Source organism: Notothenia rossii (genome assembly GCF_949606895.1).
Source record: "Notothenia rossii genome assembly, chromosome: 9".
Lineage (NCBI taxonomy): Eukaryota > Metazoa > Chordata > Actinopteri > Perciformes > Nototheniidae > Notothenia > Notothenia rossii.
Window position 1 is genome coordinate 12,645,434 of NC_136907.1, and position 13,338 is coordinate 12,658,771.

The 13,338-nt window shown below is 39.7% G+C and overlaps 1 protein-coding gene across 1 annotated transcript in view; it reads left to right on the top strand.

Annotated features, from left to right (window-relative positions):
• The window catches only part of LOC307018461 (uncharacterized protein), a 56,561-nt gene that overhangs the window by 38,240 nt on the left and 4,983 nt on the right, over positions 1-13,338 (top strand). Inside the window, exons 8-29 of the mRNA XM_079648696.1 lie at positions 182-294; positions 386-502; positions 1,127-1,333; positions 1,421-1,553; positions 1,811-1,960; positions 2,071-2,163; positions 2,251-2,528; positions 2,630-2,923; positions 3,425-3,790; positions 7,782-7,967; positions 8,057-8,329; positions 8,420-8,513; positions 8,630-8,764; positions 9,087-9,273; positions 9,359-9,534; positions 9,619-9,731; positions 9,848-9,964; positions 10,662-10,859; positions 11,427-11,559; positions 11,963-12,112; positions 12,653-12,745; positions 12,846-13,099. Of these exons, the coding sequence (XP_079504822.1) occupies positions 182-294; positions 386-502; positions 1,127-1,333; positions 1,421-1,553; positions 1,811-1,960; positions 2,071-2,163; positions 2,251-2,528; positions 2,630-2,923; positions 3,425-3,790; positions 7,782-7,967; positions 8,057-8,329; positions 8,420-8,513; positions 8,630-8,764; positions 9,087-9,273; positions 9,359-9,534; positions 9,619-9,731; positions 9,848-9,964; positions 10,662-10,859; positions 11,427-11,559; positions 11,963-12,112; positions 12,653-12,745; positions 12,846-13,099 (3,860 nt within the window). The remainder of the gene's footprint in view (positions 1-181; positions 295-385; positions 503-1,126; positions 1,334-1,420; positions 1,554-1,810; positions 1,961-2,070; positions 2,164-2,250; positions 2,529-2,629; positions 2,924-3,424; positions 3,791-7,781; positions 7,968-8,056; positions 8,330-8,419; positions 8,514-8,629; positions 8,765-9,086; positions 9,274-9,358; positions 9,535-9,618; positions 9,732-9,847; positions 9,965-10,661; positions 10,860-11,426; positions 11,560-11,962; positions 12,113-12,652; positions 12,746-12,845; positions 13,100-13,338) is intronic.

Sequence of the window (13,338 nt, forward strand, 5' to 3'; positions counted from 1 at the left end):
GCTCACCTGGTTGAGCTGGTGGCTCATGTACCGTACATACTTTAATGTTGGAGTGTTGTTCACATAATATGTCAATAATAAAGAAAGAACATATATCTGTAAACCAGAAAGTATCCAACAAACACAAGCAGAAGAGGAATATTAAAATAATGTATTAATCCTTTCTTCTCGTGAACCCCAGATGTTGGGCCACTGCTGAAGACTACAGACCCAAATGTCTTCAAGAATGCGATTGATTCACTAAGAGCAGATGGAGGAGGAGATAGTCCAGAGATGAGTCTTTCAGGGCTTCAGGTGCTGAGATGTTTATGAGACTACTTCATATATGGTCAACTTTTCAAAATAAGATAAAACATTGAAAGAACACTTCTGTATGCTCCTACAGCTGGCTTTAGCTGGTGCTCCTCCTGAGTCTGAGATCTTCCTCTTCACGGATGCTCCTGCTAAAGACACACACCTGAAAAGCACAGTGATCGCACTCATAGAGCGCACCAAGTCTGTGGTAAGTAGCTACTATTAGGGGCAAAGAAACGCTTAAGAACAGTGCTTTCCAAACGTTTCAATAATGTATCCGCTGACCAACCCAAAACATGTTGGTAGATAAAAAGAACAAATATTTAAAAAGAGACAAATACACTAAAAAAACATGCAAGTTTATATACAAGTAAGGCCGTACTTAGGCTCAACAGTGCATTAGGTTAAATGCTAGAGTCAGCATGTTAACAGGATTAGCTGTAGGTAGGCCTAATGCTCGCCGTTGTAGTTTAGCATTCTAATTCTAACATTTACTAATTAACATTAAACACAAAGAACGTTGTTCATAAATATTGATATTAATGCCGGTTATACTATGCAGGTATGGATATGATAATAAGTACACAATATCACAACTTTCAAATACTTCTACAGTGGATTAAATGTATTACATTTGACATATAGAAATGAATTATTTGGTCCAAATAAGGCTGTAACATTGTGGGCGAAATTACAAGATAGGCCTGATCAAATAAAATGCATCGCAATAATAAACCTATGAGGTTTTTGCGATTTGGTTTCCTTGAACTCTAAGCTCCTCCCAGTTGGCTTTACGCCTCTAACTTTCCTTGATATTTCTGTCTCTGTTTAGGTGAACTTCATGATAACTGCCGTACTGCGATCCCGTCGGCGAAGACAGGTTGGTGACAGCGAGCAGCAGCAGAGTCGGATGGGGGTCTCAGAAGCCGCGCTGTACAGAGACCTGGCTCAGGTGTCAGGGGGCCTGGCTATAGAAGTGACCAAGGCTGAGCTCCCTGCGGCCACCAGCATCATCACACAGTCCTCCACCTCCTCTCGGGTACCAACACTCTCACTCGCCGTCACAAACACTGCTTTATAGTTTATAAAGATTCAGTTGTGTCTTCAGTTTCCTTTCCCTTTCTAGGTGACTCTTCTGCAAGCAAACAGAAATCCAGGGAAGGCAGACCATTTCACTTTCTCAGTTGATGAGTCAGTACGAAACATCACAGTTTACATCACTGGGACCTCCACCACCTTTACTCTCACAAATCCCTCAGGTGATACTGTAACAGGTCATAAGCTAATTATTTTAATTATTTATAAGTCACACAAAACATGGTGTTAAACAGAATCTGTGACTTGGTATACAAAACGCACTTTTCCTGACTTTGGTACAATCTGGAGGTAGTCAAAATATGAAACTGGAGTAGACAATGATAAACTCTACTACTTTTGAAAAATGATAAAGCTTGGTTAACTTTTTTTAGCTTTTTAACACATGTCCTTCATTTCTCATAATGGATTTTGCTTTTAGGTGTGTCTCAGGAAAGCACAAACAACAGAGGACCGTTGATCACTGCCTCCCAGTCAGTGGGAAACTTCCAGACTCTGCAGCTAAAAGCTGAAACTGGACTTTGGGAAATACAATTTGTGTCAACAAATCCATACATTCTGAAGGTTGTAGGTGAGAACTCTTTCACTGTGGTTGAATTGTGAATAAATACTTTTTAGGTATAACTGTCCTTGTGGCGCCTTTGGTTGATTCTCTTTTATTTGGTAACTATTAATTTGCAGGTGTGAGTGCCATTGACTTCCTGTTTGACTTTTTGGAGGTATCTCAGGGTCCACTTGGAGGTCTTGAGATTATAGACAATCGTCCGAGAGCTGGTAAAGGAAACGCAGTTGTGTGATATGCCAAAGTAATCCCTTCCCCTAACGTTATATATCTCAGTGGATTTTTCTCTTGTTTTGAAGGTGTCAATGGTAGCCTCCTGGTGACAGTAACAGGGAGCGACACCGCCACGGTGACAGAAGTCATTTTGGTCGAATCGTCCGGGTTAAGGCAGGTTATTGGCAGCGTGGAGGCTAAGGGTGGAGGAAACTACTTGGCTCGGTTCGACAGGATACCAGCAGAGGAGTTTGTGGTGCTGGTGAAGGGGCAGAACAACAATGATTCCTCCAGAGCGACGTCAGTGAACTTCCAGAGGCAGTCCACCACCAGCATCAGAGCCTCTACTGTCAGCGTTAGATCTGTAAGTTTAATGCATCCAACGAAAAACCTTTTGATATGCCTTTTATTGCCTTCATTTATTAAATATACGACTGCTGCTGACTATTTTACTTCTGTTCTTAGCCTGATACAGCTGGAGTCTTGGAACCAGGAATTCCTCTTTCTGTTTCCTTCTCTGTGGCGACAAGCGGTGCAGGAGGAACCTTCAGTATCCAAGCCACGAACGACCAAAATTTCGATTCATCTTTCCCGTCCAGTTTAATCGTGGAAACTGGAAGCACTGCTAACGGGTCAGTGGACATCACGGCCCCCTCCAACACCCCCTCTGGCACTGACGTCACTCTGACCATCGAGGCCGAGGCTCCAGGAGGCACCGACGGCAATTATGTTGTGCTGCGTTTCACCGTCCTCACACCGGTAACACATCAAATTACAATAAATGCATAGGCACTCAATTGCTATACTATTTCCAGGTTCATACTTGTATTTTGTGTTCTCCTTGAAGAAGTTTATAGCTACATTTCTTTTTTAAAACATCTCATGTTTCAGCCTTAACCCTCCTGAAAAAGCTCAGTCTGCTCTGATTGGTCAGTTCTTCCTTTTTATTTCCTTACTAATCTTTAATCTCTGAATCTCTTCAGCATCATTGCAGCGGAGGACAGACTGTAACACAGCAGCAGCATTTTCTACATATACTGTATATTGTACAGTTGTGAAACCAAAACCTCACATTAGTCCAGAATTGAGCATTTTGATACTTTGCAGGATTTATACAGCACCTAAACCTGCTTTATAATTTAACAAAACGTATGAAAATCTCACCTTTAACAACATGGGACCTTCTATCATTTCACTATTGGGTTTATTTGTTGAAATAAATGTCAAACCATCTGTCTTTATCCACTTTTTTCCTCACAGGTGACTGATTTCGCTCCGCCGGTGTGTCAGAAAGTCAGCCTGCAGTCCACCTGCTCTGATTCCTGCAGCTCGTCGATGTGGGAGCTCTCTGTCCAGGTGACTGATGAGGAGGGAGGGTCAGGTGTTGACCGCGTTAGTCTCAGACAGGGCAACGGGACTTTGAACATCAGCCTCACTGCTGGAAACATAACGATGGTTTCATACGATGCTTCTTGCTGTTCGCCGGATGTGGAGTTAGTGGTTGTGGATGAAGTGGGTAATGTGGCCACCTGTTTCTACAGCTTCCAAAGAGCTGTGTCTTTGTCCTCCAGAGCTGTGCCCTCTTTCCTGCTTTGCTTTTGCATCACCATCCTGGGGCTTAATTTGCCATTTTAAATGGGGATCAACTGATCATTAACTTGTTTCGAGGGGGCAGGGTCTTACTTTCAATTTGGGTGATGTGCTGTAAAACTACCCTTTATGAAAATTAAACTACATAGCGCATGTGCTGTATGCATTATAGGATCTTGGTGTCAAAAACCTTCTTTAAAAGCTTAATGGAGTTGTGAATGATTCAGCCACATGAACATGTAAATGTTATTATTTTACCTAAAGTAAGGATCATTTGTTTATAATGTGAGTACTACTGCTGCTTTTGAGATTTAGTATGGAATTGTTGATTTAATGATTGCTTTTATTTGATTAATAACATTAGTTATATATATATATATTATAAGTAAAGTGCTGCTTCTTTAAACAGCTGATTAAAGAATATCAGGGATGATACAATAAAACAGAAAAAGTGATGTTGACCACTGTGATCATTTTGGGATAAATATTATAGTGGAAAAAGTTAGAGGAAAGAAATGTGTTCTGGTACTGTCATGACAAAAACGGGAAAGGATACAGTGTAAAGAGTAAATCAAAGTATTTATAACAATAAATAAAGCAAACTAATACTAAAGATAAAGCTACCATAAGAGGTGTGTGTGAGTCAGTAGCATCAGTTGCGTAGCTGTGAATGTGTGAGGATAATATAGTGTGAGGTGTTGGATGCAAAACTCATGCATTACCAAATGAAAGTTAAAACCGGTAGCTGCTCTTAGGAAGGGGAAAAGAGAGAGAGGCTCTGGAACAGGGCTCTTAATCAGGCACACTCACAATCTGTTACCTTCAGGGACAAAAAGGAAAACAGGTAACAACCAAAATACCTAAGGGGTTGGTCAGGTCAGTCACAGTGAAGTTCTGCATGTATTAACTAACTGTGGGTCCAGCATCAATCTTAAGAATGCAGCATCTTCTGATTACTTACATTCCATACATTAAATATCATCAATGGTGAATGTAAAAAAATGTAAAACACACGTCGTAAACTGCAGCAGGGAATAAACATAGAAGTATAAAATCTTCACTAGAGCTCCCTCCAGTGGAGGAACACTTCAAATAAGGAATGTGTTTAAACTCAGCGTACCATGGCCCTAAAGTTATTTAACTTCTGCTAGTGATAGGTAAGGGACAACAACAAAAAAGCCTCCTCACTGCACGTTTGGTTTAAGTTATAACATTATAATCCTGAGGAAGAATATGATTTTGATGAGTCGATGGTGTTTGAAGCCTGTTCGCCTGCCTTTCTCTGCCAACTTTGAACAGAATAAAAGTGAAAGAAATGTTGGAAGAGAGTAGATCATGAGGAAGTTAATGTACTGAGAAATATTTGATTGTTTGCCCCACCCAAGCCATCCAGCTTTGTGGTATTTGTACTGTAGATGACATCAAACATCACTAACATTTTGGTGCTGAAACCGAAGTTAAGAATCTTGTTTTGTAAGATAGTTTCGAGCTGTAGAGAAATGTATAAACAGTTTATCACACATATTTGATGCTGTCAGTCTTGCAGCTTATTCTCACTCTTATAATGAAAGTATACACAAGTGCTCTTTGGTTTGCCTATTTCAACAGAAACCTTTAAGGAACTCCCAAATGTATATCAGTACAGCTCCCGCCTGCAGTGTTTATCTTGATGAGGGTGCGTGATCGTTTTAGATTGTTTTATGATAAGAGTGCTGGTTGTCTTCCAAAGAAACCTGAAAAAACACATTTAAAGACTTGTTTTGGTCAATGCAACAAAACATGCTTTATATGTGTGTTTATAGTAGTTTTTCACATTACAGTAAATGAGACCATTTAAAAATATATATATTAATGTGATGAATGAAGGAAAGAGCTCTTGACTTTAAAGGTTTGACTATCACTGTATCAGGGAACTATTGTGTGTTTTCATTTCAAATGAATTCCAGTTAACATTTTCTGCCAGGTATTGACTTGTAAAGGTTTTATAAAGTTCATTAGAAATTCAATCTTTCATTACGGTTGATGATTCTGCAAAGATAACTGGAAATAAAAAAGTCATATCTAGACGTCATATTCAAAAACGACCTTTGTCATAAGATAAAAAAACCTAAACCTTAAAATGAAAGAATTCCAAAAGTATTTTTACCACACCTATTCACCCGTTCAACAAGTTCTGCATGACTCCTCCTTTTCAGTGCAGCACCAAGGGACTGACATTATAACACCTTCAAGTTTACAGGACAGCATCAAGACCAGGTAAGAACTCTTTTAACTCATAATTTAAAAAAAAACTTAGACATTAAACTTTTTCCTACAATATGCTAGTATATATTACAATGTATGTAATCATTCATAAAATTCCAAAAGCACAATGCATTGTAACACAAGAACACAATCTGATAACGTTGTACAGCCAGCATGCAGTGCTCCGAAGTGCTCTGCGACTTACTGAGTAATCCTTTGCACTCTTGGGAGGAATTTAAAATGTATGCCGTGGCCTTGTCCTTTTTAAACTGCTGTGGTGGATACATATTCTGTTAATAAGGTACATTTTAATAAAAACTGACCAAACATGTTTTTAAGGGGAGATGGAGAGATGGCTTGTGAAGCACTTAATGAATCTGATGTGGATTTATGCCAAAATGATCTTAATATTTACAAGCAGGCAAATTAGCCTATACATTTTTCATTTATAATGTTGGGGGTACTTCAAAAATACGAGTTACATCGGATTGTTTACTTTGGACATTTAGGAACCATCAATAAATGATGGTTTGAATGAAACAGCACCGATGTTATTCCACCTCTGTGCTGCTGACCTTCCCATTTAAGTGATAATTATGAAATTATAAGAAATTATCCTCATGGTGTAAAACTTTTCCCCCAAAAAGCATTTATAGAGGATTTTTTCAGGGTTTTATCCCAGTAGTAATACAATGCTGCATTCATGTGAAGTCTTGGTCACATGAAATAGAAGCCATTAGAATAATTTAGACGATGACGCAACCGTTAAATGTTCATAACAATAATAAAACAGAAAATCATTTGAAAAGAGGTTTGTCCTATTTGTGTAGTCTAATTATGTTCTCATTCAGAATCACCGTGTCGCACGGATTGAAAGCTAAAAACAAGTGTCCTTTATAATTGAACAGTTTTAAGTTTGAGGTTGATGTAATGTGAGGTGCAGGGGATAAAATGGGGAGAGGGTTTTCTTGGAAAAAAAATAGGCATTTTATGTTAAGCCTTGAACAAAAACATTATTTTACAGGAAGATAAAACTGCCACTTCACAACAGGCCGGGTGCTGCCCTTTCACCTACAAAGGTCCCTCTCTTTCCAGTCACCTTTATAGCAGATAGCCCGCCTTCGCAAATTAATCTGGCCAATCAGGTCATGACTCTGGAGAGAGAGTGAACAGTTAAACAGAGAAATAAACATTGTTTCTGCTAACAACATACCTTCAAAAACAAACAATATCTGCACACAACTGATCGTTGTTAAGGTAATTGGCCAACATCACATTACTTGATCAATGATATTTGAGACTCCACCTACTCATACAACATATATAAGGAGTACTTTGGAGGCGTGATCTCCCTTTGAGCACTGCTCCCAGGACTGAATGCAGGAAATGGTGATTAATATCATGATTGTGTGTCTTTAAGACATATTTTTAAGAAGTATAATTCATTTAAAATGCCTACCTTTCTTTACAAACATAGGGCTTAGCCAAATGTTAGTAAGGGGGTGTGTGCCCTCACAGAGGTGCTGATAGTATAGTATACTAATCAATGCTGAAAATTGATGTCAAGTAAATCAGCAATCCATGTAAACATAACACTCTCAGTTTAAAAATAAATAAAAACATTTACATTCATTTGACTGGTGACTTTAGGAATTGTGGAGAGCTGATTTGGATGAAGAAAAGAAAAGAAAAAGGACTCTTACTGTCCCACAGGGGAAACGACTGAGGAAGGTTGAGTTAAATAGATGCGTTTCTTTTGTCCTCAGGCCATTTGATAGGTTAAGGAGGCATGTCTCCATGGTTGGCTGCGTTTGGTCTCCTGCTCCTGATACCTGGAGCTCTGGGGTTTGCCATATTGCCAGGAGAGTCTCTGAATCACCTGGAAATCACTGAGAGAGCCATCTTAAATGCCACCGTGCAGGCGTGCCGTGAGCTGGCCAAAGCTGAGGGGGCGGACTTCACGTTTCCCGTAAGAATACCCTCTGCTGAAGTTGGTTTTTTAGAAATTATTTGTTGTATTATGTAATGTATTGTAATAATTGTTGACACTGTGTTTAGACACCGCCTTTCACTGCAATGACTGTTGCTGAAGCCTGCGGAACACCAAAGTCCTCCAAGAGTTTCCGCCAAGCCATTACATTCATCATACTGAGGAATATACGGGTGGACATCCGTCATGCCTTAAACGCCAGCTTCCACTTTGATGAGGAAATGTTTGTTCAAGGAAGGAAAATTATTACTGAGGGAATAAGGGTCATCAAAGCAAACAACAAGCAAAACAACTTTGAGGCAGCAAGGCAGAAAGTGGGAGAGATTTTACATCCTTTACAGGTATTTATCATCACTTTAAAAACACTACAAATTCACTTTTAAAAGAAGAGACAATGTTAGTAACCCTGATCACCTTCTGCCATCTTGAAGGACTTCTACAGTCACAGTAACTGGGTGGAACTGGGCAACATATTTCCAAACCCTAATCTGATCAGATCTGACACCAGCATTGGAAACATAGCAGGTAAAGAGATGAGCGGTTTATCTGACAAAGAATGCAGCTTGGGTGTGATTATTGTGAAGTTATTAAGCATGAAAAAACGTTATCAAAAAAATCTTTCTTGATGAACTTTTCCTCAGAGGAAAGCAGGGCAACATGCCGAGACTGTGACGGAGACGACTGCAGGAACAACATCTTGGAGGACATTATAGAGGAGGGGATACTGACCTCTGGATATTTTGGTTTAGTGCCTATCGTGTCAACCAAACCAAAAGGTGATTCATTTCAATCAACATTATATCCTCAGAATTATTACTAGTTTATTACATTGGAGAAGTTATATCGCCTTCCCAAAGTTTCCACCTCACTGTAAGATCTATTTTTGATGGTGAGTAGTTGACTCTTCCACAAATGTTATGTCAACAACATTTCAAAGACTTAGTTAAATGTCTTAGTATCAGGAGAGCAGTTCAGTAATGTCCTTAAAAAAAAAATGTGGATACACATTTCTTAACCTAAAACACATTTTGCATCCTATTTTAGTAATGCTTGTGCATCGTGCAGCACTGCATTTATTCCTTTCTTGATGTTCAAAAGGAAAATGCAGTCATGGAGGACCAGTTGATCAAACAAGCAACACCGAACCTAAAGGTGGGATCAACAAAGACACATTAGACTCCAGCCATGGACACCTCCACATGAAAGCAGCAAATATGGCTGTAGCTGCCACCAGTGAGCTACTGGAGGACATTCGGGGGGCTGCTGGGATCAGACCCTTCCTCCTGTAAGAACCCCATTCTGCATGTTGCAGTTATGTGTAAAACTGCAAATGGGATCTTCTCTTATCTCTTTGCTTCTTCATCACTCAGAATGATGGGAATCTCCAAAGGATCCAGTAAAGCTCTTTGTTTCGTGATCGACACGACAAAAAGCATGAGCGATGACATCGATGCAGTGCGGGCCGTCACTTCCTCTATAATCGACAGTGGAATAGGAATAGAAGACACGCCCTCACTCTACATTCTTGTTCCTTTTAACGATCCAGGTAAAATCACAGCATGCTTCACATTGTGTGAAAAACAAGCATCATTGAGGTGTTTTCCTTCTCCTGTCTCCACATGAACTCCAGATGTTGGGCCGCTCGTAAAGACTACAGACCCAAATGTCTTCAAGGACGCTATTAATTCCCTATCAGCAACCGGAGGAGGAGATGTTGAGGAACTGAGTCTTTCAGGGCTTCAGGTGCTGAGATGTGTGGCTGATATGGCCTAAATAACTTCACCCAAACGCATGTTGTGTTACTAGTTTTTTTATAGCAAAAACAATCCATGTTTTTCAATACTGTCTTCCTCATACAGCTGGCTTTAACTAGCGCTCCTTCAAATTCTGAGATCTTCCTCTTCACCGACGCACCTGCTAAAGACAAGCAGCTGAAAAGCACAGTGATCGCACTCATAGAGCGCACACAAACAGTGGTGAGTGTTAACTCATTTTTGGTCATTATATAATTGTGATCTTGTGAAAATGTCCTTACATATTTTCTTGAATGATTTTTTGTCCTGTGTTAATGATGATTATCTAAATACAGTATACAACGCTTGGAGGTGTGCACTGATTTAATGTGGTAAGAGTGGCAATAGCACTATATCAATGACACATTGTAGAGAGAAATCGTGCAATAGTTGTGATTCTGATCACGGGGTGGGGCGGCTGTGGCTAAGTGGAGAGTGCTGGACTTCGAATCAGGGGGTCACTGGTTCAAACCCCACTGCAGTCAGCAAGTCATTGTGTCCCTGGACAAGACGCTTCACCCCAAATTGCTCCTGTGGAGATTGTCCACAGTACTGAATGTATGTAAGTTGCTTTGGATAAAAGCCTCTATCAAGTGACATTTATCAATTGTTTGCAGTATTTTAAGAGAAAATCATCTGGTCCCAGTTTTGCAGATCTAAGTATTTCATGGTTTCGCTGGTCTTAAGATTGCAAACTGAACATTTTTAATAGGCTCTGGTCTGGGAAGAAATGGACAATCACTGTAATGGCATCTTATAGACTCATCAATGATAGGTCAATTGGCAGATATTCATTATATTGTAGTCCTTTTTCTTCAGATTAATGGCTGCTTTTGGACATTCTGATTTGTTTTACTTCCCCTGATTTGTTTCCTATCAGGTGAACTTCATGATTTCTGGCTCGACAGTGCTGAACCGTAAGACACGTAGTGAAGAGGAACTGAACAGGATCTCGGAGTCAGAGGCTGAGCTGTACAGAGACCTGGCTCAGGCCTCAGGAGGTCTGGCTATAGAAGTCACAAAGAGTGAGCTCCCTGTGGCCACCAGCATCATCACACAGTCCTCCAGCTCCTCTCTGGTAATATCACAAAGTTCACCTACTATGCAAAATCCACTTTTTCCTGTCTTTTATACATAAACATGTGTCCCCTCTGTGTAAAGGCATTCTGAAAGTTTCAGGAAAAAGGATTTGCTCTCTTTTCGTCCTGATCCATTTATATAAAAACCTGTCTGTAAATGAGCTGATCAGATTTTGGTCACTTTATGATGTCATTACAATTTTTTGTCTCGTGTAACCATTAGCCAATCACCAACCAAGGTACCCCCCCCCATAACCTGAATCTCCTCCTAGAGCACAATTGTGTTATTTTTAACCAAATATCTCTCAGAGGGGCGTGGGGAGGGGCTCCTTATTTTCATCTAAAGTAACAGACCCAGAATCAGCCCTTTTGAAACAGGGCTGAAACAGAGGGGATTATGGGATGCTACAATGATCTGTTTGGTATTTCGAGCCAAACACTTCAGAGACATGTTTTGTATATATCTGAGACCTATAATATATTGATGAAAAACAGTATAATAGGGGACCTTTAAGCGTTCACTTCAGAGACTTCCCGATGTGTCATCTTGAATGTTTATTTCTCAGGTGACCCTACTGCAGGCAGCCAGGAACCCAGGCAGCAGCGATACGTTCTCCTTTATGGTTGATGAAACAATAATGAACCCTATAGTTTACATTACTGGACGCTCCATCAGTTTCACTCTCACCAGCCCCACAGGTAATAACTGTCACACTCTTTATGATAACACTCAACACATTATGTGCATCATTTCATCATCAGTAAGTCATAGTGCATTTTAAGTCATTGCGATGTAATTTCAGAACAACCACAGACTCTACCATCCGCTATCCAGTTTAACAAAACCTGCTGGTTTAGATGTATTTTGATTAATTGCTTTATGTACTTTTTTACATTAAAAAGTCATATTATAGTATGACCTGAGGAGATCATGCTAACATGTTGTAAAGTAGCTTAATCAACCATGTGTTTGCAGTCGAAATCCAAATGATGTACAAAAAAAGAGAAATTGGTCTTTGCAAACACGTTGCAATAAAAGCAACAAAAATTGAAAATGATTGTAACTGTTTCCTTCCTGCTTGTTGGCGTTTTGTCTTTGAAGGTGAATCTGAGCAAAGCACAAACTCAAAAGGATCATTGATCATTACATCCCAGTTAGTCGGAAACTTCCAGACTCTGCAGCTTGATAAACAAGTCGGACTGTGGACAATGAATATGGTGTCGACTAATCCGTACACTCTGAAGGTCATAGGTGAGACTTCCAGCTATATTTAATGTGTTAACTGAACACATTACCTTAAACCTCAGCTGCATTTTGTAAGTGCTATTCAATTAGTACCTTAACAAACATGTTATCATTGTCAATGTGAGCATGTTAGCATGCTGAGGCTAGCATTGAGATCAAAACACCTGCCTAAGTACAGCCTCACAGAACAGCTGGCATCACTTTAGACTCTCATAAAGGCAAAGCATAATAACTGGGTTTCCCATCCATATTCTAATTTCCAGTTTATATTTGAACCCCTTGTCAGATGAACAAAGATTAAAGGCAGAATATTAAAGTATAGCTCAACACAAAGCTTTGAGTTCATACATGAGGACAAAATCATCCTAAATGTTATCTGTCAATTATTGATACATTTAAGATGGTTTTGTGGTAGTCGTGGTAATCCATATACTTTGGAATACAGATTGAAAACTCAAGTATCATGCTTTAGCTTTAAAGGTTTTTTTTAAAAGAAACTCTGTGTATGTACACTAATCCTTTTTTCTCACAACTTTTGATTTGCAGGTCAGAGTCCCTTTGACTTCCTGTTTGACTTTGTGGAGGCCTCTCAGGGCCCGTTCCCAGGATATGATGCTCTTGACACACGTCCCAGAGCGGGTAAAGGAAACTGTTAGGATGTTACTTTGAAGATATGCAGATATAAAATAACATTTTAACAATTCAAACATGATACATTTCCTTTTTGGTTTTAAAAAAGGTGTCAACGGTAGCTTGTTGGTGTCTTTAACGGGGAGTGACTCTGCCACGGTGACAGAAGTTGCTCTGGTTGAATCGTCGGGGTCGGGAGAGATTAAAGGCGTCGTGGAGTCGCAGGGGAGCGGGAACTTCTTAGTTCTTGTCGACAGGATCCCATCAGAGGAGTTTGTGGTGCGGGTTAAAGGGAATAATGGACCAACAGTCTTCATAAGGCAGTCATCAACCAACTTTAGAGCCTCTAATCTAACGATCACTGTGAGTACCCATCCCAGACCAACACTGTCACACAAACACCACACATGAGAGGAGGTGGAACTAAACATGTAAACAGGGTTGGGAGGGTTACTTTAAAAATGTAAACCGTTACAATAACTAGTTACATGTCAACATGTTTTATGAGTAATCTAATCTAAGTTGCATAATATAAAAGTAATGTAACCTGTAACTTTTGGATTACCTTAATATGAAATGCAAAGCAAATCCAAACAAAAGTA